Source organism: Melanerpes formicivorus, unplaced genomic scaffold (assembly GCF_026170545.1).
Source record: "Melanerpes formicivorus ecotype bairdi unplaced genomic scaffold, bMelFor1.0.p_v2 SCAF_387, whole genome shotgun sequence".
Taxonomy (NCBI): Eukaryota; Metazoa; Chordata; class Aves; order Piciformes; family Picidae; genus Melanerpes; species Melanerpes formicivorus.
In genome coordinates this window covers 123,763-149,594 of record NW_027142739.1, presented here as the reverse complement: position 1 = coordinate 149,594, position 25,832 = coordinate 123,763, and the positions used below count along the sequence as shown (strand labels likewise).

General features: G+C 57.5%; 1 protein-coding gene across 1 annotated transcript; it reads right to left on the bottom strand.

Moving 5' to 3' along the window:
- Nucleotides 1-15,566: 15,566 nt before the first annotated feature.
- LOC137459656 (serine/arginine-rich splicing factor 6) lies at nucleotides 15,567-25,414 on the bottom strand. The gene is made up of 6 exons (XM_068170449.1): nucleotides 25,176-25,414; nucleotides 24,699-24,847; nucleotides 22,635-22,762; nucleotides 18,830-19,038; nucleotides 17,294-17,383; nucleotides 15,567-17,171 (listed from the first exon to the last, which is right to left on the bottom strand). Exons 1-6 carry the CDS (start codon nucleotides 25,280-25,282, stop codon nucleotides 16,808-16,810), a joined length of 1,047 nt encoding a protein of 348 aa, XP_068026550.1. The 5' UTR covers nucleotides 25,283-25,414; the 3' UTR covers nucleotides 15,567-16,807.
- Between the last annotated feature and the right edge of the window lie 418 nt (nucleotides 25,415-25,832).

Sequence of the window (25,832 nt, the reverse complement as noted above, 5' to 3'; positions counted from 1 at the left end):
AGCCTGGCCCAGGCTGCCCAGGGAGGCTGTGGCTACCTCCTGCCTGGAGGTGTTCAGGACCAGGCTGGATGAGGCCTTGAGCAGCCTGTGCTGGTGGGAGGGGTCCCTGCCCATGGCAGGGGGCTGGAGCTGGCTGAGCTTTCAGCTCCCTTCCAACCCAAGCCATGCCAGGGTTCTGGGAAGCCCAACCTGGCATCTGCAGCCCCCCCTGGGCACTCCCTGTAGCTCTGTGCCTCAGTTTCACAGCCTCTGGGAGGCTTTTCCATGGGCAGAGCTACAAAGCAGCTCTGCTCTGGGTTGTCAGCAGCATGTAGGTGCCACAGATGATGCCAAGTGGGGGATCACACTCCCAGAGGAGCAACTTCTGCCTGTCAGGAGGCTGAGCCAGAGGAGCTCAGGGGAGAGACTCTCACAATGCTTTCTCCTGGCAGCACTCACTCCACACACTTGTGCCAGAGCTGAGCACTGCAGGAGATGCCAGCCCAGGGCAGCTCCTGCACCCCCCCTTTGCCCTCCAGCTTAGCTGTGCAGCACCCCTGCCATGCCCCTGTGCCCAGGGGAAACTCAGGCTGGGCTGCTTTCCTCTCAAGCTGATGCAGAGGAACAGAGGGCTGGGACTGGATGATCCTTAAGGTCCCTTCCACCCCAAGGGATGCCAGGATGCTGTGGCTTCAAGGAATGGACTTTTGTGAAGCTCTCCTTTAGTTCTGTGTGTACAGCACCCATGCAGTGCACTGCTGCTCCCTGCAGAGGCTCACAGAGGCTATTCCAGCTAAAACACAGCTCCCATGGACCTGGGGAAGCTCTGGGGCTGCAGACCTTGTTCTCTAAACCCAACAGCTCAGAGTTGAAGGGCACAACGGGGAGAGATATCCCAGCTCTTGTTTTCCTCTCAAGCTGGTGCTGAGCAGGGGTGCTGGCAGCTAGCACTGGGCAGAGCAAGGAGCACAGACACCACACAGGGCAAAGCTTTTGGCACTTGGCCATTTCTAGGAGAAGCTTTACTCTTTGCCTAGCAGGCCTGCAGGTCAAGGCAGGTTCTCCCCCTCTACTCTGCCCTGGTCAGAGCCCACTTGGAATGCTGTGTCCAGTTGTGGGCTGCCCAGATTCAAGAGGGACAGGGCACTGCTTGAGAGTTCAATGGAGTGCTGTGAGGATGATGAAGGGACTAGAGCATCTCTCTTACAGGGAAAGGCTGAGAGCCCTGGGGCTGTTCAGTCTGGAGAAGAGAAGGCTGAGAGGGGATCTGATCAATGCCCATATATATCTCTCAAGGGTGGCTGTCAGCAGGAGGGAGCCAGGCTCTTTGCACTGACACCACGAGGGGCAATGGACATAACCTCAGGTAATTCCACCTCAACATGAGGAGAAACTTCTCTGGTGTGAGGCTGCTGCAGGCCTGGAGGAGGCTGCCCAGAGAGGTTGTGGGGTCTCCTTCTCTGGAGGCTTTTAAGCCCCACCTGGCTGTGTTCTGTGTGCCCTGCTTTGCAGGGGGCTGTGTCTCAGTGTTCTCAGGAGCTTCCTTCCTACCCTTCTGTGACATCTTTGTGACATCCCAAAGGCAAAGCACTGGAGCAAGACCTAAGCTCCTGTTTTCCAGCTGAATACAGGTCGAGGACTCAGTCCTGGGACCTGTCTTGTTCAACATCTTTGTGGGTGCCATGGACAGTGGCATTGAGTGCACCCTCAGCAGGTTTGCTGATGACACCAAGCTGTGTGGTGCAGCAGACAGCTGGAGGAAAGGGATCCAGCCAGAGGGACCTGGAGAGGCTGGAGGGAAGGGATCCAGCCAGAGGGACCTGGAGAGGCTGGAGGGAAGGGATCCAGCCAGAGGGACCTGGACAGGCTGCAGAGCTGGGCACAAGCCAACCTCAGGAGGTTCAACAAGACCAAGGGCAGGGTCCTGCAGCTGGCTGGAGGCAATCCCAGGCACAAATGCAGGCTGGGCAGGGACTGGCTGGAAAGCAGCCCTGAGGAGAGAGCCTTGGGGGTGCTGGTGGACAAGAAGCTCAGCAGGAGCTCTCAGTGTGCACTTGCAGCCCAGAAAGCCAACCAGAGCCTGGGCTGCAGCAGGAGAAATGTGGCCAGCAGGGCAAGGGAGGTGATTCTCCCTCTCTGCTCAGCTCTGGGGAGACCCCACCTGGAGTACTGCCTCCAGCTCTGGAGCCCCTATGGCAAGAGGGATCTGGAGGGGCTGGAAGGTGTCCAGAGAAGGGCCAGGAGGATGAGCAGAGGGCTGGAGCTGCTCTGCTGTGAGGACAGACTGAAGGAGTTGGGGCTGTTCAGTCTGCAGAAGAGAAGGCTCCCAGGTGACCTCATTGTGGCCTTCCAGGATCTGAAGGGGGCTCCAGGAAGGCTGGGGAGGGACTGCTCAGGATCTCAGGCAGTGCTAGGACTAGGGGGGATGGAATGAAGCTGGAGGTGGGGAGATTCAGGCTGGAGGGGAGAAGGAAGTTCTTCCCCATGAGAGTGGTGAAGCCCTGGAATGGGTTGTGCAGGGAGGTGGTTGGGGCCCTGTCCCTGGGGGTGTTTAAGAGCAGGCTGGATGAGGCTCTGGCCAGGCTGATCTAGTGTGGGGTGTCCCTGCCCATGGCAGGGGAGTTGGAACTGGATGATCCTTGTGGTCCCTTCCAACCCTGACTGATACTGTGATACTATGATACAGGCAGGTGTTCCTTAGGAAGAGCACTTGAGGTGCTCTCAGTCAGAGTAGGTCACCTGCAGAAGTCACTTCCTGTGAACACGAGGCAGAGGATGTGGTCCTGGAGTCAGAGAGTGACCCAGAATCATGGCCAGAACTTGAGCATTAGTGGGAGGTGTTGTGAAGCTCACCCCAAAGCCTGCAGCAGCTGCTTGTTGCCATTGCCTCTGCAGTGGCACAGCTCCCATCAGCTGCTCTGGGCAATTCCTTCTTCTGTAGGAGCACATCCAGCCACCAGGTTCATCACAGTCATCTGATTCACAGGAGGGACTCATGGAGTGGGTTGGGTTGGAAGGGACCTTGAAGATCATCGAATTCCAACCCCCCTGGCATTGGCAGAGACACCTCCCACTACAGCAGATTGCTCAAGGCCTCAACTTCCAGAGGTCACTTCCAATCCTAACCATGCTGGGATTCTGGGATAGCTTCCAAACCAAGTGCTCCACCAACCTACAGCTCTCCTCTGGAGTTCTAAGGCTCTCCAGAGGTCACTTCCAATCCTAACCATGCTGAGATTCTGGGATGCCTTCCAAACCAAGTGCTCCACCAGCCTACAGCTCTCCTCTGGAGTTCTAAGGCTCTCCAGAGGTCACTTCCAATCCTAACCATGCTGAGATTCTGGGATGCCTTCCAAACCAAGTGCTCCACCAGCCTACAGCTCTCCTCTGGAGTTCTAAGGCTCTCCAGAGGTCCCTTCCAATCCTGACCATGCTGAGATTCTGTAATGCATTTCAAACCAAGTGCTCCACCAGCCTACAGCTCTCCTCTGGAGTTCTAAGGCTATCCAGAAGTCCCTTCCAATCCTAACCATGCTGAGATTCTGGGATAGCTTCCAAACCAAGTGCTCCACCAGCCTACAGCTCTCCTCTGGAGTTCTAAGGCTCTGCAGAGGTCCCTTCCAAGCCCTAGCCATGCTGAGATTCTGGGATGCCTTCCAAACCAAGTGCTCCACCAGCCTACAGCTCTCCTCTGAAGTTCCAAGGTTCCCCCAAGGTTCCTCAAAGGTTTATGGAGGAATTCCATGCCAGAAGCATTTTCCACCACTAGTTTCTACCTGCCAGCTGCCCAAAACCCACCCAGATGACTTCAGCAGGCAGTTGCCACCACCATCACCTGCATGAAGGTATGGTGAGCAGGTTTTTCTCCACACAGGACAAGCTGGAAGGGTACTTTATGAGCTACTTCAGAGCACTTTGCTTCCATGAGTCGAGGTGGAAAGGACCTTAAAGCTCATCCAGCTCCAGCCCCCTGCCATGGGCAGGGACCCCTCCCACCAGCACAGGCTGCTCAAGGCTTCATCCAGCCTGGTCCTGAACACCTCCAGGTAGGAGGCAGCCACAGCCTCCCTGGGCAGCCTGGGCCAGGCTCTCCCCAGCCTCACTGCCAACAATTTCTTCCTCCTCTCCACTCTCAGTCTCTCCTCTCCCAGCTCAAAGCCATTGTTCCTCAGCCTGTCCCTCCCAGCCCTTGGCCAGAGTCCCTCCCCAGCTCTCCTGGAGCCCTTCAGGTCCTGCAAGGCTGCTCTGAGGTCTCCCTGCAGCCTTCTCTTCTCCATGCTGAGCAGCCCCAACTCTCCCAGCCTCTCACAGGGGAGGTTCTGCAGCCCTCTGAGCATCTCTGTGGCCTCCTCTGGAGCCTCTCCCAGCAGGTTTTCAAATCACCTTCTAGGTGAGGACAGAAGTTGCATTTCTGTTGAACCCCAAGGGAGAGGGAGTCTGCTCTTCTAAATACAGGGAAAGAGTGAGAGCAGCCTCCAAAGGCAGCCCCAGACTCTCACTTCTGCCTTTTCAGATGTGCTGCTGGTTGCTGCCTCACCACCTGCTGCAGGGCATGAAGGTTTTCAGCCACTCCTGCACTCCACTTATGCTCAGAAGTCAACTTCTCTTTGGGCTTCTTAGGAACAGCTTTGGATTGGTTATACCCAAGCCAGAAAAAAAAATAAGCCAGCTGCCCTGTCCCAAAGCATATCCCTGAGAAGATGGCTCCAGGGTTGGGTTCCAGATGGAGATGGTTTTGCCCTGGGCTCTTGCCACTGCTGCAGGGCAGAGCAAAGCAGAGGTTCCAGCTGCAGAGGGCAGCCAGCAGGCAGGGCCTTGGTGGAATCTGTGAGCTTTGGCTAAGCCAAGCTCCCAGGGAGCTCTGGAAGAGAATGGAATGGAATGGAATGGAATGGAATGGAATGGAATGGAATAGAATAGAATAGAATAGAATAGAATAGAATAGAATAGAATAGAATAGAATAGAATAGAATAGAATAGAATAGACCAGAAGAGACCTTCAAGATCATCAAGTCCAACCTATCATCCAACACCTCCTGATCAACTAACCCATGGCACCAAGCACCCCATCAAGTCTCCTCCTGAACACCTCCAGTGCTGGTGACTCCACCACCTCCCTGGGCAGCACATCCCAATGGGCAATCACTCTCTCTATGAAGAATTTCTTCCTCACCTCCAGCCTAAACTTCCCCTGGCACAGCTTGAGACTGTGTCCTCTTGTTCTGCTGCTGGCTGCCTGGGAGAAGAGCCCAACCCCCACCTGGCTCCAACCTCCCTGCAGGGAGTTGCAGAGAGCAAGAAGGTCTCCCCTGAGCCTCCTCTTCTCCAGGCTAAGCAACCCCAGCTCCCTCAGCCTCTCCTCACAGGGCTGTGCCCCAGACCCCTCTCCAGCTTTGTTGCCCTTCTCTGGACACACCTGGGGCTGCACAGATGCATTGGAGCAAGGCTGCCACCTCTGCACAGCTGTGGTGCTGCTGGAGCTGCAGGGATGACCATGCTGGGGGTTTAGAATCACAGAGCTGCCAGGGCTGGAAGGGAGCTCAAGGCTCAGCCAGTCCCAACCCCCTGCCATGGGCAGGGACACCTCACACCACAGCAGGTTGCTCACAGCCACCTCCAGCCTGGCTGCAAACACCTCCAGGCAGGAGGCTTCCACCACCTCCCTGGGCAGCCTGTGCCAGGCTCTCACCACCCTCCTGGGCAACAACTTCTTCCTCACAGCCAAGCTCAATCTCCCCACTTCTAGTGCTGCTCCATCCCCCCCAGTCCTATCCCTCCCTGACACCCCAGAGCAGAGGGGCAGGATCCTCTCCCTCCACCTCTGGCAATGGGCACTGGCAGCTGAGCTGAGCCTTCTGGGCTGCCAGTGCCCATTGCTGGCTCCCTGTCCCAGGCCTGATTCCTGCCCCTCTCAGAGCTGTCCCAGACCCCTATCCCTCCCTGACCCCCTCCAAAGTCCCTCCCCAGCTCTCTTGCAGCCCCCTGCAGCTCCTGGAAGGCCACCAGAAGGTCTCCTGGGAGCCTTCTCCTCTCCAGCCTGCACAACCCCAACTCTCTCAGGCTGTTGGTGTGTTCCTGAGTCACTGCAAGCCTTGCACTGAGCTGCACTGGCTCAGTGTCTGGCCCTACTGAAATCCTTCTGGCTTTGCAGAGGAAGCAAATCCAGAGGGCTGTGAGGCACTGCTGTTTGCTTTGCACAGCAGAGGGCTGTCCCACTTTGCAGAGCAGCCAAAAGCAGCTCCAGCACCAGAAAAACACAGCTCTGGTGTTTAAAGGCAAGTTGGTTGAGTCCAATGTAGGCCTTCCCTGTGAGCAACAACCAAACTATTGTCATAACAACCTGACTGCAGAAAGCCAGGAGCATAGCTACCAAACCCAGCCTTCTGCACACATCAGACAGGGCCAGGCTGGAAGGGACCCCAAGGACAGTGGCATTGAGTGCAGCCTCAGCAGGTTTGCTGATGACACCAAGCTGTGTGGTGCAGCAGACAGCTGGAGGGAAGGGATCCATCCAGAGGGACCTGGACAGGCTGGAGGGAAAGGGATCCAGCCAGAGGGACCTGGAGAGGCTGGAGGGAAGGGATCCAGCCAGGGGGACCTGGAGAGGCTGGAGGGAAAGGGATCCAGCCAGAGGGACCTGGAGAGGCTGGAGGGAAGGGATCCAGCCAGAGGGACCTGGAGAGGCTGGAGGGAAAGGGATCCAGCCAGAGGGACCTGGAGAGGCTGGAGGGAAAGGGATCCAGCCAGAGGGACCTGGAGAGGCTGGAGGGAAGGGATCCAGCCAGAGGGACCTGGAGAGGCTGGAGGGAAAGGGATCCAGCCAGAGGGACCTGGAGAGGCTGGAGGAAAGGGATCCAGCCAGAGGGACCTGGAGAGGCTGGAGGGAAAGGGATCCAGCCAGAGGGACCTGGAGAGGCTGGAGGGAAGGGATCCAGCCAGAGGGACCTGGAGAGGCTGGAGGGAAAGGGATCCAGCCAGAGGGACCTGGAGAGGCTGGAGGGAAGGGATCCATCCAGAGGGACCTGGACAGGCTGGAGAGCTGGGCACAAGCCAACCTCAGGAGGTTCAGCAAGACCAAGGGCAGGGTCCTGCAGCTGGGTCCAGGCAATCCCAGGCACAAATCCAGGCTGGGCAGGGACTGGCTGGAAAGCAGCCCTGAGGAGAGAGCCTTAGGGGTGCTGGGGGAGGAGAAGCTCACCAGGAGCTCTCAGTGTGCACTTGCAGCCCAGAAAGCCAACCAGAGCCTGGGCTGCAGCAGGAGAAGTGTGGCCAGCAGGGCAAGGGAGGTGATTCTCCCCCTCTGCTCAGCTCTGGGCAGACCCCACCTGGAGTACTGCCTCCAGCTCTGGAGCCCCTATGACAAGAGGGATCTGGAGGGGCTGGAAGGTGTCCAGAGCAGGGCCAGGAGGAGGAGCAGAGGGCTGGAGCTGCTCTGCTGTGAGGACAGACTGAAGGAGTTGGGGCTGTTCAGTCTGGAGAAGAGAAGGCTCCCAGGTGACCTCATTGTGGCCTTCCAGGATCTGCAGGGGGCTCCAGGAAGGCTGGGGAGGGACTGCTCAGGATCTCAGGCAGTGCTAGGACTAGGGGGATGGAATGAAGCTGGAGGTGGGGAGATTGAGGCTGGAGGGGAGAAGGAAGTTCTTCCCCATGAGAGTGGTGAAGCCCTGGAATGGGTTGTGCAGGGAGGTGGTTGGGGCCCTGTCCTTGGAGGTGTTTAAGGCCAGGCTGGATGAGGCTCTGGCCAGGCTGATCTAGTGTGGGGTGTCCCTGCCCATGGCAGGGGAGTTGGAACTGGATGATCCTTGTGGTCCCTTCCAACCCTGACTGATTCTATGATACTAGGATACTATGATTATCTGCTCCAACCTTCCTAGGCAACATTGGAGTTGAAATGAGCTGGCCCAGCACCCTTCCAAGCTCAGCCTTAATTGCCAGGCAAGGCTGGGGTGCTAATTGCTACTCTAAGGGGCAAGGCATTCTCCTGCTGGCAGTGGTTTAGGACAAGCTGCTACACCTCCAAGCAAGTGCCAGCCCCCTGGTTCTTAACTTCTTATCACCACAGGCACAGGAGGTCCTTCTGCTGGCCTCCACCCTTGTTTTGAGGGTGAGGCTTTCTGCTGAAGCCCTCATGGAAGCTCAGCAAAGAGGAACTCTGACCTATGCTCATAGAATGGGGGGTGGGAAGGGAGCTCCAGAGATCATCCACACCAAGCCCCCTGCCAGAGCAGCACCACCCAGGGCAGGGCACACACAGCACAGCCAGGTGGGGCTGGAAAGCCTCCAGAGACTCCACAGCCTCTCTGGGCAGCCTGCTCCAGGCCTCCAGCAGCCTCACACCACAGAAGTTTCTCTCATGCTGAGGTTTCACCTGCTGGGCTGCAGTTTGTGTCCCCTGCTCCTTGTCCTGTCCCAGGACAGCACTGAGCAGAGCCTGGCCCCTGCTGCTTGGCACCACCCTGCAGATGTTTACAGACAGACAAAATCTGCTCTCAGCCTTCTCCAGCCCAATCAGCCTCAGCTTCCTGCACCAGCACAGCCAAGGAGGGCTGGAGCCTGGGTGTGCAGAGGGCAGGGCAGGCAAAAGGCTCCACAAGCACAGCTTAGGGCTGCAGAGCTGCGCCAACCTCTTCTTGCAGAGTCCAAGCTCTGTGCAAGCCCCAGTGCTCCCCTGCCTGTGCAATCCAGGGCAGGAAAGGCATCAGCTGCAGTGAGCAGCAGCACTGCATCCCATTGGCCTGGGCATGGTGCTGGGATACAGCTCAACATCAGCTCCAGCTGTGACAACAAGGGATTCCTTCACACAGATCAACCAGAGGAAGGGAATCCATCAGCTCACTGCAGGGCAGGAATCCATCAGCTCACTGCAGGGGCAGGGAATCCATCAGCTCACTGCACAGGCAGGGAATCCATCAGCTCACTGCAGGGCAGGGAATCCATCAGCTCACTGCACAGGCAGGGAATCCATCAGCTCACTGCAGGGCAGGGAATCCATCAGCTCACTGCAGGGCAGGGAATCCGTTAGCTCACTGCAGGGCAGGAATCCATCAGCTCACTGCAGGGCAGGGAATCCATCAGCTCACTGCAGGGGCAGGGAATCCATCAGCTCACTGCAGAGGCAGGGAATCCATCAGCTCACTGCAGGGGCAGGGAATCCATCAGCTCACTGCAGGGCAGGAATCCATCAGCTCACTGCAGGGCAGGGAATCCATCAGCTCACTGCAGGGCAGGGAATCCATCAGCTCACTGCAGGGCAGGGAATCCATCAGCTCACTGCAGGGCAGTGAATCCATCAGCTCACTGCAGGGCAGGGAATCCATCAGCTCACTGCAGGGCAGGGAATCCATCAGCTCACTGCAGGGCAGGGAATCCATCAGCTCACTGCAGGGCAGGGAATCAGTTAGCTCACTGCAGGGCAGGAATCCATCAGCTCACTGCAGGGCAGGGAATCCATCAGCTCACTGCACAGGCAGGGAATCCATCAGCTCACTGCAGAGGCAGGGAATCCATCAGCTCACTGCAGGGGCAGGGAATCCATCAGCTCACTGCAGGGCAGGGAATCCATCAGCTCACTGCAGGGCAGGGAATCCATCAGCTCACTGCAGGGCAGGGAATCAGTTAGCTCACTGCAGGGCAGGAATCCATCAGCTCACTGCAGGGCAGGGAATCCATCAGCTCACTGCAGGGGCAGGGAATCCATCAGCTCACTGCAGAGGCAGGGAATCCATCAGCTCACTGCAGGGCAGGAATCCATCAGCTCACTGCAGAGGCAGGGAATCCATCAGCTCACTGCAGGGCAGGGAATCCATCAGCTCACTGCAGGGCAGGGAATCAGTTAGCTCACTGCAGGGCAGGAATCCATCAGCTCACTGCAGGGCAGGGAATCCATCAGCTCACTGCAGGGCAGGAATCCATCAGCTCACTGCAGGGCAGGGAATCCATCAGCTCACTGCAGGGCAGGGAATCCATCAGCTCACTGCAGGGCAGGGAATCCATCAGCTCACTGCAGAGCAGGGAATCCATCAGCTCACTGCAGGGCAGGAATCCATCAGCTCACTGCAGGGGCAGGGAATCCATCAGCTCACTGCAGGTCAGGGAATCCATCAGCTCACTGCAGGGGCAGGGAATCCATCAGCTCACTGCAGGGGCAGGGAATCCATCAGCTCACTACAGAGCAGGGAATCCATCAGCTCACTGCAGGGCAGGGAATCCATCAGCTCACTGCAGAGCAGGGAATCCATCAGCTCACTGCAGGGGCAGGGAATCCATCAGCTCACTGCAGAGCAGTGAATCCATCAGCTCACTGCAGGGCAGGAATCCATCAGCTCACTGCAGGGCAGGGAATCCATCAGCTCAATGCAGAGGCAGGGAATCCATCAGCTCACTGCAGGGCAGGGAATCCATCAGCTCACTGCAGAGGCAGGGAATCCATCAGCTCACTGCAGGGCAGGGAATCCATCAGCTCACTGCAGGGGCAGGGAATCCATCAGCTCACTGCAGGGCAGGGAATCCATCAGCTCACTGCAGAGCTGGGAATCCATCAGCTCACTGCAGGGCAGGAATCCATCAGCTCACTGCAGGGCAGGGAATCCATCAGCTCACTGCAGGGCAGGAATCCATCAGCTCACTGCAGGGCAGGGAATCCATCAGCTCACTGCAGGGCAGGAATCCATCAGCTCACTGCAGGGCAGGGAATCAGTTAGCTCACTGCAGGGCAGGAATCCATCAGCTCACTGCAGGGCAGGAATCCATCAGCTCACTGCAGGGCAGGGAATCCATCAGCTCACTGCAGGGCAGGAATCCATCAGCTCACTGCAGGGCAGGAATCCATCAGCTCACTGCAGGGCAGGGAATCCATCAGCTCACTGCAGGGCAGGAATCCATCAGCTCACTGCAGGGCAGGGAATCCATCAGCTCACTGCAGGGCAGGGAATCCATCAGCTCACTGCAGGGCAGGGAATCAGTTAGCTCACTGCAGGGCAGGAATCCATCAGCTCACTGCAGGGCAGGAATCCATCAGCTCACTGCAGGGCAGGGAATCCATCAGCTCACTGCAGGGGCAGGGAATCCATCAGCTCACTGCAGGGCAGGGAATCCATCAGCTCACTGCAGAGCTGGGAATCCATCAGCTCACTGCAGGGCAGGAATCCATCAGCTCACTGCAGGGCAGGGAATCCATCAGCTCACTGCAGGGCAGGAATCCATCAGCTCACTGCAGGGCAGGGAATCCATCAGCTCACTGCAGGGCAGGGAATCAGTTAGCTCACTGCAGGGCAGGAATCCATCAGCTCACTGCAGGGCAGGAATCCATCAGCTCACTGCAGGGCAGGGAATCCATCAGCTCACTGCAGGGCAGGAATCCATCAGCTCACTGCAGGGCAGGAATCCATCAGCTCACTGCAGGGCAGGGAATCCATCAGCTCACTGCAGGGCAGGAATCCATCAGCTCACTGCAGGGCAGGGAATCCATCAGCTCACTGCAGGGCAGGGAATCCATCAGCTCACTGCAGGGCAGGGAATCCATCAGCTCACTGCAGGGCAGGAATCCATCAGCTCACTGCACAGGCAGGGAATCCATCAGCTCACTGCAGGGCAGGAATCCATCAGCTCACTGCAGGGCAGGGAATCCATCAGCTCACTGCAGGGCAGGAATCCATCAGCTCACTGCAGGGCAGGGAATCCATCAGCTCACTGCAGGGCAGGAATCCATCAGCTCACTGCAGGGGCAGAGGCTGCAGTGTTAGCACTGAATGCCCTCTGCAGAAGTGCAGATTTAGCGATGCCAGAGCTCACAGAATCACTGAAGCTGGAACAGAGCTCTCAGCTCATCCTGCCCAGCCTTTGACCCAACCCCACCACCTCCTCCAGCCCAGCCTTTGACCCAACCCCACCACCTCCTCCAGCCCAGCCTATGACCCAACCCCACCACCTCCTCCAGCCCAGCCTATGACCCAACCCCACCACCTCCTCCAGCCCAGCCTATGACCCAACCCCACCACCTCCTCCAGCCCAGCCTATGACCCAACCCCACCACCTCCTCCAGCCCAGCCTATGACCCAACCCCACCCCCTCCTCCAGCCCAGCCTATGACCCAACCCCACCACCTCCCCCTGCCCAGCCTATGACCCAACCCCACCCCCTCCTCCAGCCCATGGCACTAAGTGCCACATCCAATCTTCTCTTAAACTCCTCCAGGGGTAGTGACTCTGTGACCTGCCTGGGCAATCCATCCCAGTGTCTGATTCCCTTTCCCTGTGGAAGTGCTTCCTAGCATCCAACCTAAGCTTCCCCTGGCACAGCTTCCTGCCCTCTCCTCTTGTCACAAGTTGCCTGGGAACAGAGCCCATCCCCCACCTCACTACAGCTTCCCTTTGGGTAACTGTGGAGAGTGATAAGGTCCCCCCTGAGCCTCTTCTTCTCCAGGCTGAACACCCCCAGCTCCCTCAGCCTCTCCTCATCAGACTTCCCCTCCAGCCCCCTCCCCACTCTTGTTGCTCTCCTCTGGACCTGCTCCAGCACCTCAAGATCTCTCTTGCAGGGAGGGCCCAGAGCTGCACAGTGCTGGAGGTGAAGCCTCCCCAGTGCCCAGCACGGGGCAGAACTCCATCCCTGCTCCTGCTGGCCACACTGCTCCTGATCCAGGCCAAGATGCCACTGGCCTTCTATGCCCCCTGGGCACCCTGCTGGCTCCTGGCCAGCCAGTTGCCAACCAGCACCCCCAGTCCCTCCTCACCAGGCCTCTCTCCCAAGGCTGCACAAACAATCCCAGGGAAGCTTGGCTTGCAGCTGCACCAGCATGGAGCTGGCAATGCAACAGCAATGCTGCCCTAGCCCCTGGCAGCCAGAGCCAGGCCCTCACCTCCCTGCAGGTGCCATTGAGAGCCTGGGCAATACACTCCCCCTGGGCTCCCCTCTCGCTGCAGCACAGCCACCTGTGAGCAGCAGGCAGCAGCTGAGGCCTTCCCAGGGTGATCAGGCAAGAGATGGAGAACTGATTCTCAGCTGCTCAGGTCACAAAGCACTGCCAGCAAAGCCCAGCTGGCACCCAGCTGGCACCCAGCTGCCCTCCAGTGCTGCTTGTGCCTGACCTGGACAGAGGCAGCCCTCCCTCAGCTGCTGCCTGCAGCCAGCCGCGCCGCGCCGACAATGCACTGGGACAGGCAGTGCTTGGCTGCTGAGAGCTGGGTCTAGAGCAGAGGCTACAGCTGGGGCCTAGAGCGGGGTCTAGAGCTGCATCTAGAGCTGCTGAGAGCTGGACCGAGAGCTGGGTCTGAGCTGCTGAGAGCTGGACCGAGAGCTGGGTCTGAGCTGCTGAGAGCTGGACTGAGAGCTGCATCTAGAGCTGCTATGAGCCAGGCCTAGAGCTGCTGCAAGCTGGGTCTGAGCTGCTGCAAGCTAGGCCTAGAGCTGTACCTAGAGCTGGGTCTGAGCTGCTGAGAGCTGGACCGAGAGCTGGGTCTGAGCTGCTGTAAGCCAGGCCTAGAGCTGCATCTAGAGCTGGGTCTGAGCTGCTGCAAGCTAGGCCTAGAGCTGCACCTAGAGCTGGGTCTGAGCTGCTGAGAGCTGGACGGAGAGCTGGGTCTGAGCTGCTGCAAGCTAGGCCTAGAGCTGCATCTAGAGCTGGGTCTGAGCTTCTGTGAGATGGCCTACAGGTGCATCTAGAGCTGGGTCTGAGCTGCTGAGAGCTGGACCAAGAGCTGGGTCTGAGCTGCTGCAAGCTAGGCCTAGAGCTGCATCTAGAGCTGGGTCTGAGCTGCTGCATGCTGGGCCTAGAGCTGTTAATCAGTATCACTAAGGTTGGAAGAGACCTCAAAGATCATCACGCTGCTATGAGTCACGCCTAGAGCTGCTGCACACTGGGCCTAGAGCTGCATCTAAAGCTGGGTCTGAGCTTCTGTGAGATGGGCCTAGAGCTGCATCTAGAGCTGCAATGAGCCAGGCCTAGAGCTGCTGCAAGCTGGGACTAGAGCTGCATCTAGAGCTGGGTCAGAGCTGCTGCATGCTGGGACTAGAGCTGCATCTAGAGCTGGGTCAGAGCTGCTGCATGCTGGGACTAGAGCTGCATCTAGAGCTGGGTCAGAGCTGCTGCATGCTGGGACTAGAGCTGCATCTAGAGCTGCTATGAGCCAGGCCTAGAGCTGCTGCAAGCTGGGACTAGAGCTGCATCTAGAGCTGGGTCAGAGCTGCTGCATGCTGAGACTAGAGCTGCATCTAGAGCTGGGTCTGAGCTGCTGCAAGCTAGGCCTAGAGCTGCACCTAGAGCTGGGTCTGAGCTGCTGAGAGCTGGACGGAGAGCTGGGTCTGAGCTGCTGCAAGCTAGGCCTAGAGCTGCATCTAGAGCTGGGTCTGAGCTTCTGTGAGATGGCCTACAGCTGCATCTAGAGCTGGGTCTGAGCTGCTGAGAGCTGGACCAAGAGCTGGGTCTGAGCTGCTGCAAGCTAGACCTAGAGCTGCATCTAGAGCTGGGTCTGAGCTGCTGCAAGCTAGGCCTAGAGCTGCATCTAGAGCTGGGTCTGAGCTGCTGCATGCTGGGCCTAGAGCTGTTAATCAGTATCACTAAGGTTGGAAGAGACCTCAAAGATCATCACGCTGCTATGAGTCACGCCTAGAGCTGCTGCACACTGGGCCTAGAGCTGCATCTAAAGCTGGGTCTGAGCTTCTGTGAGATGGGCCTAGAGCTGCATCTAGAGCTGCAATGAGCCAGGCCTAGAGCTGCTGCAAGCTGGGACTAGAGCTGCATCTAGAGCTGGGTCAGAGCTGCTGCATGCTGGGACTAGAGCTGCATCTAGAGCTGGGTCAGAGCTGCTGTATGCTGGGACTAGAGCTGCATCTAGAGCTGGGTCAGAGCTGCTGCATGCTGGGACTAGAGCTGCATCTAGAGCTGCTATGAGCCAGGCCTAGAGCTGCTGCAAGCTGGGACTAGAGCTGCATCTAGAGCTGGGTCAGAGCTGCTGCATGCTGAGACTAGAGCTGCATCTAGAGCTGGGTCAGAGCTGCTGCATGCTGGGACTAGAGCTGCATCTAGAGCTGGGTCAGAGCTGCTGCATGCTGGGACTAGAGCTGCATCTAGAGCTGCTATGAGCCAGGCCTAGAGCTGCTGCATGCTGGGACTAGAGCTGCATCTAGAGCTGGGTCAGAGCTGCTGCATGCTGGGACTAGAGCTGCATCTAGAGCTGCTATGAGCCAGGCCTAGAGCTGCTGCAAGCTGGGTCTGAGCTTCATCTAGAGCTGTTTTTAGAGCTGCTGAGCACTGGGCCTAAAGCTGCTGCAAGGCAGGTCTGAGCTGCATCTAGAGCTGTGTTTAGAGCTGCTGAGCTCTGGGCCTAAAGCTGCTGCAAGCTGGGTCTGAGCTGCACCTAGAGCTGTGTTTAGAGCTGCTGAGCACTGAGCCTAAAGCTGCATCTAGAGCTGCTGCAAGCCAGGTCTGAGCTGCATCTAGAGCTGTGTAGCGCTGGGGCCCAGCTGCCCAGCACAGGAAGTGCATTGGCAGAGCTCTCCAAGTCTCTCCCTGGAGCTAAGCAGCTGGAGCAGGCCAGGAATGATCTCCCCAGCGGAAGTTGAAGGCCACTGCAGTGCAAGAACCACACCAGTTTGAGTCACCAGTTTAATTGTATACAAGTCCAACTACACATGGTAGAAAGAGTACAAGGCAGTTCTAATGCTTGCTATGGCATGTTACAAAAATCAGTTCCAGCTAGAAAGGGGAGTTTGGGGGTGGGGGAGGAGGGGTGCTGAGTGCTAGCCCACAAGAAGTGACTTGGCAACTGTGGTTTAGCAAAGCCTTTGTTGGTTGGTGGTTGTGGTTGTTGTTAAGACCAGAACTCTAGCTCCAAGATTCCATTGGCCAGTAAGGTTCAGACTTACACACCAGAAGGGTTTTAGTTCTCCCAGTCTGAAGCAAGAGGTTAACAGAAGGAGGGGAGAGTCAGAGAGGTTTTCTTTCCCTAGGTTTTCCTATGTCCCATAGGTGTTTGGAGGCTGACAAAGGAGAGAGCAGTGACTCAGAGCACAGCCCAGAGCCTGGCAGTGCCACCTTGAGATCCAAGCAAAGCAAAGTCAGAGAGCTTCCATCCTTTCAAGTCTGAAAGGGAGGAGGAGTTTGGATCAATACTGTAGGAGAGAGGTCCCAGAGTACCTTTAATACAGTCCCAGTATGGGGGAAGGGAAGGGGAAGGGGAAATGTTCTTTTTGGCTAGATCCAACTCCTGCCTCCACTCCACAATTTATTGCTGGTCTAGAAAGAAACCTTCCTGCCCCTTACCTATTGATGTAGTTTGCAGCCTGCTCCTAATCAAGAGAAGAGAATCACCTGAGCTGCCCAGCAAGGCTAATTCTAACCAGCTGATGACAGCCACAATCCTAAAACCCATTAAAAACAAAACAGGGGAAAAACAACAGCAAGCCCCCAAGCCCCTCCCCCAGCCCTCCCCCACCCCCCCCCAATAAAGCCCAGATGGAAGCCTCTTTAGATTCAGTTTTATTTTTCATATAAAAACCACTTTGCACTTCAGAGTAGATAAGTTAAACTCCTGCAGAAACGCTAGAAAACCAAAACCCTTGAGCTGGATCGCTACAAAAAGAGGGATCTGGTGCTGGGTTGTCTTGTTTTGTTTCCCCTTGTCCCTGCTGGGTACCACCCATCCCATCCCATCCCATCCTGGGATAGCCAAGAAGCCCTCTGAAGCCTCGCGGCTCAAGTTCTTAGGCCACGGCCTCCTGCAAGAGCGAAAGGAAAGCCCCACTCCGGAAGTACTAACATAACACTAACGGCCTGAGGGGGAGGAGAGCGTCCCCTGAGGGTGTGCCAGGGAGCAGGAGCGGAGCCCTGCCCTTAATCCCTCGAGCTGGATCTCGATCTGGAGCGGGACTTCGAGCGGGATCTGGAGCGGGAGCGGGAGGCGGCTCTCTTGGGCGGCGACTCGGAGCGAGCCTTGGCGGAGGGCTGCTGCTGGGGGGAAGCGGAGCGAGACCGGCTCCGCGACCGCGACTTGGACTTGGCGTCTCCTTTACCGTTCTCTTTGGGAGACCTGGACCTGGACCTGGATCTGGAGCGAGACTTCTCCGACTTCTCCTTGGACCTGCTGTGGGAGCGTGAGCCCCGGTCAGACTTGGCTTTGGACTTGCTCTTGGACCTGGACTTCCTGCTTTTCGAGCGGGAGCGGGAGCGGTCTTTGCTTCGGGACCTGGATTTGGACCTGAGGAGAGGGGAGAAAAACACCAAAGCAGCTTTTACTCCTCCTGACCTGCCAAGTGCAGGGGCCTGGCAGCACTTTGAATGCCCACTCCCTGCCCTGCCAGCACCCCAGGCATGGCTTACCTGGACCTGCTTTTGGAGATGCTCCGGGACCTGCTGCGGCTGCTGCGACTCCTGCGACTCCTGCTCCTAGATCGTCTCCTGGAGCGGGACCTGGGAACAGGGCAGGTGCAGGGGGTCACTCCTCTGGCTGCTCTGCCCTGCTGTACCAGCTCAGAGCTGCTGCACAACTTCTGCAGAGCAAGTCTGGCCCCGTGAACACACACAGACACGTCCACCTGGATTCAACACCTGGGGTCTCACACAGCAGAAACTCTCAGCCTGGCTGCTCTGCATCATTCTGTTCCTGCAGCCCCAGCCACGGGGAGAGGCAGCCCCAGCCCCGGGGAGAGGCAGCCCCCGGCCATTCTCAGTCTCAGCCTCAATGCAGAAACTGACATCTCCCCAGCAGGTCAAAGGAGGTTCTCCTTCTGCTCTACTCTGCCCTGGTGAGACCACAGCTGGAGTACTGTGTCCGGTTTTGGGCACCCCAGTTGAAGAGGGACCAGGGACAGACTGGAGTGTCCAGGGGAGGCTGTGAGGATGAAGGGACTGAACATCTGTTTGAGCAGGAAAGGCTGAGAGCCCTGGGGCTGGTTAGTCTGGAGGAGACCAGGCTGTGAGGAGATCTGGTCAAGGGTTAACAGTATCTGAAGGCTGTCAAGCAAAGGGTCTCTTTTTGCTGGCGTCCTGGGACAGGACAAGGAACAATGGACACAAACTGCAACCCAGGAGGTTCCACCTCAACCTGAGGAGAAACTTCTTTGGTGTGAGGCTACTGGAGGCCTGGAGCAGGCAGCCCAGAGAGGCTGTGGAGTCTGGAGGCTTTAAAGCCCCAGCTGGCTGTGCTCTGTGTGCCCTGCTCTGGCAGGGGGCTCGGAGTGGATGATCTCTGGAGGTCATAGTATCATAGTATCAGTCAGGGTTGGAAGGGACCACAAGGATCAGCCAGTTCCAACCCCCTGCCATGAGCAGGGACACCCCACACTAGATCAGCCTGGCCACAGCCTCCTCCAGCCTGGCCTTAAACACCTCCAGGGACAGGGCCTCGACCACCTCCCTGCACAACCCATTCCAGGGCTTCACCACTCTCATGGGGAAGAACTTCCTCCTCACCTCCAGCCTCAATCTCCCCACCTCCAGCTTCATTCCATTCCCCCTAGTCCTAGCACTGCCTGAGATCCTGAGCAGTCCCTCCCCAGCCTTCCTGGAGCCCCCTTCAGATCCTGGAAGGCCACAATGAGGTCACCTGGGAGCCTTCTCTTCTCCAGACTGAACAGCCCCAACTCCTTCAGTCTGTCCTCACAGGAGAGGTGCTCCAGCCCTCTGCTCATCCTCCTGGCCCTGCTCTGGACACCTTCCAGCCCCTCCACATCCCTCTTGTCATAGGGGCTCCAGAGCTGGAGGCAGTACTCCAGGTGGGGTCTCCCCAGAGCTGAGCAGAGGGGGAGAATCCCCTCCCTTGCCCTGCTGGCCACACTTCTCCTGCTGCAGCCCAGGCTCTGGTTGGCTTTCTGGGCTGCAAGTGCAGACTGAGGTCACAGCTCCCCAGGCGGTTACCTGGACCTGCTGCCCGAGTAGGAGCGGCGGTGGCTGGAGCGGGGCTTGTCCTCCACCAGCCGGATCTTCCTGCCGTTGATCTCGGTGCCGTCCAGCTTGTCCAGGGCGCGCTTCATGTCCGAGTAGGAGCGGAACTCGATCACGCCCTCGTTGGTGCGCTCCTTGTGAGCGTCCGCATAGGTCACCTCCCCAGCCTGCCTCATGAAATCCTTCGGGCAGGAGACACAGCGTTAGCGCACCACCCCCCAGGCAGGAGCCCTGCAAGAGCTTCAGACAGGTCCAGGCAAGCACAGGGAGCAGCAAGTGCACTCATGCACCCCAAGAGAATAGTTAACCAGGCTGGAAAGGGCCTCAGAGATCATCCAGTCCAAGCTCTCCCCCAGCACCATCTGATCAACCAAACCATGGCACCAAGGGCCTCAGCCAGGCTCTGCCTGAACACTTCCAGGGATGGGGACTCCACCACCTCCCTGGGCAGCACATCTCCAGGGCCAATCTCTCCTTCTGGGAAGAATTTCTTCCTCACCTCCACCTGAACCTCCCCTGGCACAGCTTGAGACTGTGTCCTCTTGTTCTGGTGCTGGCTGCCTGGGAGAAGAGCCCAACCCCCACCTGGCTACAGCCTCCCTTCAGGGAGTTGTAGACAGCAATGAGGTCTCCCCTGAGCCTCCTCTTCTCCAGGGTATTACTTCTGCCCTTCCAGCCTGCATACCCAGGAGTGGTCTCTGTGTGCTTTCTGTTCACTTAAGTGATGCAGGTTCATTACAGTTCTGGGAGATGGTTACCCATGCATGGAGTCATTTCATTGGATAAAGTCCTTTCACTTCTTGGTCTCTTCTGTCACTTTCTGACCTTCCAGCAGCATTACAGTCTCTTGTTGATGTCTCCTGCCAACTTCCCTATGAAGGTGGTCAGAGACTGGCAGAGGTTGCCCAGGGAGGTGGTGGAAGCCTCATCCTGGAGGTGTTTGCAGCCAGGCTAGAGGTGGCTGTGAGCAACCTGCTGTGGTGTGAGGTGTCCCTGCCCATGGCAGGGGGGTTGGGGCTGGATGATCCTTGTGGTCCCTTCCAGCCCTGACAGTTCTGTGGTTCTTAGTGTGTGAATATTTTGGCCCCTGTGTCCTGCAGCTGCAACTTTATCTGATCTCAAGGCTTTACCAGCAGCTATGACATAAAGTGTTTTAAATGGCTAAAAACCTCTCTTTTCTAACAGAAAGAACAACACAGTGAAAAACAACTTAGTGAAGAACAACCCAGGGAAACTCCTTACTCCACACCCTCAGTCAGAAGGCTCTGGGGAGACCTTGCTGCTCTCTACAACTACCTAAAGGGAGCTTATAGCCAGATGGGAATTGTTCTCTTCTCCCAAGCAAGCAGTGACAGAACAAGAGGACACAGACTCAAGCAGCACTGGGGGAGGTTTGAGCTGGATTTGAGGAAAAAATTCTTCCCAGAGAGATTGGCCATTGGGATGTGCTGCCCAGGGAGGTGGTGGAGTCCCCATCCCTGGAGGTGTTTAAACACAGCCTGGATGAGGCACTTGGTGCCCTGGTTTAGTTGATTAGATGGTGCTGGGTGACAGGTTGGACTTGATCTGTGTGGCCAGCAGGAGCAGGGAGCTCATCCTGCCCTGTGCTCAGCACTGCTCAGGCCACACCTGCAGTCCTGTGTCCAGCTCTGGGCTCCTCAGGTTAGGAAAGAGGTTGAGCTGCTGGAAGGTGTCCAGAGAAGGGCAACAAAGCTGGGGAGGGGTCTGGGGCACAGCCCTGTGAGGAGAGGCTGAGGGAGCTGGGGGTGCCTAGCCTGGAGAAGAGGAGGCTCAGGGGAGACCTTCTTGCTCTCTGCAACTCCCTGAAGGGAGGTTGGAGCCAGGTGGGGGTTGGGCTCTTCTGCCAGGCAGCTAGCACCAGAACAAGAGGACACAGTCTCAAGGTGTGCCAAGGGAGGTTTGGGCTGGATATGAGGAAGAAATTCTTCCCATCAAGAGAGACTGGCCCTTGGGATGCACTGGCCAGGCAGGTGGTGGAGTCCCCATCCCTGGAGGGATTCAAGAGGGGACTTGATGTGGCACTTGGAGCCACGGTCTACTCATGAGTTCTGTGGTATGACAGGCTGGACTCAATCTTTGAGGTCTCTTCCAACCTTAGTGATACTGATACCATGATACCATCCCTGGAGGTGTTCAAGAGGGGATTGGATGTGGCACTTGGGAGCCATGGTTTACCTGTCAGGAGGGGTTGGGTCATAGGGAACAGCTTGAACTTGAGGTGTTGGGGGATAGGGAATAGGTTGGACTTGAGAAGGAGGTGTTGGGTGCCAGGGAATAGGTTGGACTTGAGGAGGAGGTGTTGGGTGCCAGGGAATAGGTCGGACTTGAGGAGGAGGTGTTGGGTGCCAGGGAATAGGTTGGACTTGAGGAGGAGGTGTTGGGTGCCAGGGAATAGGTTGGACTTGAGGAGGAGGTGTTGCGTGCCAGGGAATAGGTCGGACTTCATAGTATCATAGGATCATTCAGGGTTGGAAGGCACCCCAAGGATCATCTAGTTCCAACCCCCCTGCCATGGGCAGGGACACCCCACACTAGATCAGCCTGGCCAGAGCCTCAGCCAGCCTGGCCTTAAACACCTCCAGGGACAGGGCCCCAACCACCTCCCTGGACAACCCATTCCAGGGCTTCACCACTCTCATGGGGAAGAACTTCCTCCTCACCTCCAGCCTGAAGCTCCCCACCTCCAGCTTCATTCCATTCCCCCTAGTCCTATCACTGCCTGAGATCCTGAGAAGTCCTTCCCCAGCCTTCCTGTAGGCCCCCTTCAGATAGGTTGGACTCGAGGAGGAGGTGTTGGGGGATAGGGAATAGGTTGGACTCGAGGAGGAGGTGTTGGGGGATAGGGAATAGGTTGGACTCGAGGAGGAGGTCTTGGGTGATAGGGAATAGGTTAGACTTGAGGAGGAGGTGTTGGGTGATAGGGAATAGGTTGGACTTGAGGAGGAGGTGCTGGGTGATAGGGAATAGGTTGGACTTGAGGAGGAGGTGCTGGGTGCCAGGGAATAGGTTGGAATTGAGGAGGAGGTGTTGGGTGCCAGGGAATAGGTTGGACTCGAGGAAGAGGTGCTGGGTGCCAGGGAATAGGTTGGACTCGAGGAGGAGGTGTTGGGTGATAGGGAATAGGTTGGACTTGAGGAGGAGGTGCTGGGTGATAGGGAATAGGTTGGACTTGAGGAGGAGGTGCTGGGTGATAGGGAATAGGTTGGACTTGAGGAGGAGGTGCTGAGGGATAGGGAATAGGTTGGACTTGAGGAGGAGGTGTTGGGTGCCAGGGAATAGGTTGGACTTGAGGAGGAGGTGTTGGGTGCCAGGGAATAGGTTGGACTTGAGGAGGAGGTGTTGGGTGCCAGGGAATAGGTTAGACTTGAGGAGGAGGTGTTGGGTGCCAGGGAATAGGTTGGAATTGAGGAGGAGGTGTTGGGTGCCAGGGAATAGGTTGGACTTGAGGAGGAGGTGTTGGGTGCCAGGGAATAGGTTGGACTCGAGGAGGAGGTGTTGGGTGATAGGGAATAGGTTGGACTTGAGGAGGAGGTGCTGGGTGCCAGGGGATAGGTTGGACTTGAGGAAGAGGTGCTGGGTGATAGGGAATAGGTTGGACTCAAGGAGGTGTTGGGTGCCAGGTTGGACTCGCCGATCTCTGAGGTCTCCTCCAACCTCACTGACTCTCCGAGGCCTTTCCCATCCCGGTTAACTGGGGGATTCTGTGCCAGCAAGCATGCCCCTGAGCAAGGCCAGGGAGCAGCAGAGCAATACCTACTTTCAAATCCTGCCAACTACAGCGACTGGACAGGTTCTCAACAATCAGCCTGTGCTCTGTACGGACGGGGGGGCCGTATTTATCTCGTCCAGACTGCCTCCGGCTGCTATAGCCTCCACCTCCCCCACCTTGATGGTGCAAAGAAACAAAGTTAGCTGGCCTGCAAGCCACCAGGGCAGACCGAGAAAAAGTTAGTTCACAAAAAAGAAACAGTTACTACTTTACTGGAGTAAGGACTATTCTTTTATTGCTGTTTGGTTTGGTTGTTGGTTTGGTTTTTTTGGTGTTTTTTTTGGGTGCTCTAAGCCTCCAAACAAAAACTCTTTGCAAATTGGTTTTGGGGTTTTTTTTTTTTTGCCACAATGAATGGCAAAAAAAACCAAACTTGGTCACCAAGAAAACAGGCTGAGAATCAAGAAATCATCCCCAATAAACCATCCTCCAAGCCTGTGGTTTGTTGTTTTCCTGAGATCTGTTAGAAGAGTGACTGCTCCTTGTTACTTTTTGTTCTTCTCTCTCCTTTTTGCTCTTAATTTTTTTGTTGTTAATTTTTTTTGTTGTTAACTTTTTTGTTGTTAACTTTTTTGTTGTTAACTTTTTTTCTCTCCTTTTTTTTCGTTCCTTTTTTTTTTCTCTCTCTCCAATTTTCATCAAAGCTTTTTGTTGTTTGTTTTGCTTTGTTTTCCTCTCCAACTGGGCTTAAGGTTTTTTTTGTTTGTTGTATTTTTTTTTTTTCACTTTACAGAACAGTGTAAAGAAAAAGATCAACCTTAACTGAGCACATGCATCACTCTCTACAGTCGGTTTGTGGTTACAAAGCACGGTTCAACGCTAGGTTCGTTTACACTAAGTACTTACATCACAGCATGAGGCTTTGGGTGGTGGTCTGGCCACAACACACGCCAAGGTTAACAGTCCCCTAGTTCAGTTTAACCAGTTTTGGGTCTAACCCTTGGGATCCTCACCATCACCCTGCGTCTAATGGCAAAAGGCTGCTGTCGTCATGGCTTCCGGTAAGGTCAGCCAAAGGGTCATAGGGCAAGGGTCACACAATGTATGGAAAAGCCATGGCCAATCAGGAAAGGCAGTCATCTTAGCCTCAGTGGACACAGCCTCAGCCCCACTGGTCACTTTTAAATTGAAACATCAAGGACTTGTTAAAAAGGTTTGAAATCGAACATGCAACAATTTTCAAACAAACAAAACATTCTGATTCTCTTTCTCTCTCTTTCCTCTTTCCTCTCCTTCATTCCTAAATATATTTACCCTAAAGCACAGCCCCCCACCACCACCCCCCCCCTCCCCCCTCTTCCCCTTTCCCCCTTCCCCCCCCCCCCCCCCCCCCCCCAAGCTGCTAGAGACTACTGAGAGGCAAACTTCAGTACTTGTCATTACAGCACTAGTGCCAGCTCAGTTCTAAGAGCTCAGCTCAAGTCGTTAAGAGTTACAAAGGCAGCTGAGCACAAGAGACGTTCACAACCTCCCCCACATTCGTTCGGTTAAAAACACATCGCTGCCTGAAACCCTCCCCCCCCCCCCCCCCCCCCCCTGCCCCTCCTATGGCTGCAGCTGGGAAAGGTCACAGCCCAGCGCCCCTGCCCCGAGGACACGACGGTTATTTACTTGCTAGCATCAGTGATGCAACACCACAGTTCCAGCTAAACGCCCCCCAGAACGCCGGGGCCCTGGAGTTAGCAGAGCACACCGCGCAACACTACCTAGAGACCCTTCTCCGGGCTACGGTTCCGCAGCCAGAATCGCTTCTCCTTTACCCTCTACACGTTATTCGGTGTGTTTTTGTAGGAGATACCCAAGTGCAGCGCCGGCGCCGGGCAAAACCGCCCCTGCAAGCGCTCTGCCAGCAGGCAGCTCGCTCCGAGCGCTGCACCGGGCATCCCCTCCTGCCCTGCCCGCAGAGACAGCCACCCCCCCCCCCCACCCCGGCCCCCCGGGACTCGGCCCCCTGCGCTCCACCTCCCTGCCAAGAGCCGACCTCCCCCAGCCTCCTGCGCCTCCCGCCCGCAGCAGCTTCCCGACCGCGCGGCACGGCGGGGCCGTACTCACTGCGACTACTGTAGCTGTAGCCGTCCCTGTCGCGGCGCGGGCCGCGGGCGTGCTCCACGATGACGCGCTCCCCGCACAGGTCCTTGCCGTTCAGCTCGTAAACGGCATCGTCGGCATCGCGGGAGTCCTCGAACTCCACGAAGCCGTAACTGAGAGGGAAAAGGGAAAGGCCTCGTCAGGGCCCGCCGAGACCGACCCGCCCGCCCGCGGCTGCCGGGGCGGCAGAGCCGGGCCGGGACAATGGGCGCCGGCCCCGCCGCAGCGCCCCCGCTCCCCCCCGCGCCGCCGCCATCTTGAGCCGGGCGCCACGCGGCAGCGCGGGCGGGAGCGGCCGACAACATGGGGCGCGGAAAGCAAAGGAGGGCGGCGGGGGCGGCCCAGCCCGGGCCCGGCGACGGCAGGGCCGGGGGGGCAAAGGGGGTAGGGAGAAGCGCCAGGCGCCGACATCGGCTTTCAGGGCTCCGGGACGACGCTCACCCATTTTTGAGGTCGACCTCGAGCAGGCGGCCATAGCCGCTGAAGAAGCGCTGGATGTCCTTCTCGCGGACGTGGTAGCTCAGGCGGCCGATGTAGACGCGCGGCATGTCCGCGGCGGAGCGGGGAAAGGGAGGGAGAGGAGAAGAAAGAGAAAGGGAAGGAAGGAGAGAAGAGAGAGAAAGTCGGCGAGAGAGGTCCGGGGCGCGGCGTCGCAGAACCACAAACTGCCACCCGCCGCGGCCTGCTCCGCAGCACAATGGCGCCCGCCGCCCGCCGCCGCTTTTATGGCGGGGGGCGGGGCCCGGCGCGGACGTTGCGGCGCAGGCCGGGAGGGGAAACGGGGCGCGGTGACGACGTCATCACGTTGCCGCGAGCGGGCGGCGGGGAGGCGCCACGGGGGAATGCTGGAAGGAGTGGGGGCGTGCCGCGCGTAAGCGGCGCCGCGCGTGCGCGAGGCTGCGTGCGGCCGCGTGCGTGCCCTCGGGAGGCGCCAGCTCCCGCCGAGCACGCGCCGGGCGCCGGGGCGGGGCCGGGCCGGGTCGCGTCGCGTCGCGTTCCGCGCTTACGCAAGCGTCGCTTCCCAGGGGGCCCGCGGGGGCCGTCCCTGGGCCGGGCGGGGCCTCGCCGGATGCCTGCGCGGCGGCCGCCACGCGCCGT

Coding starts and splice junctions, on each gene's coding strand:
- LOC137459656 (XM_068170449.1), bottom strand. CDS start 25,282: ATGCCGCGCGTCTACATCGGCCGCCTGAGCTACCACGTCCGCGAGAAG. Junction 19,039..22,634: donor GTAGTTGGCAGGATTTGAAA/GTAGGTATTGCT, acceptor TCCTGCCCGAAG/GATTTCATGAGGCAGGCTGG. Junction 17,172..17,293: donor ATCTCCAAAAGCAGGTCCAG/GTAAGCCATGCC, acceptor CCCTCTCCTCAG/GTCCAAATCCAGGTCCCGAA.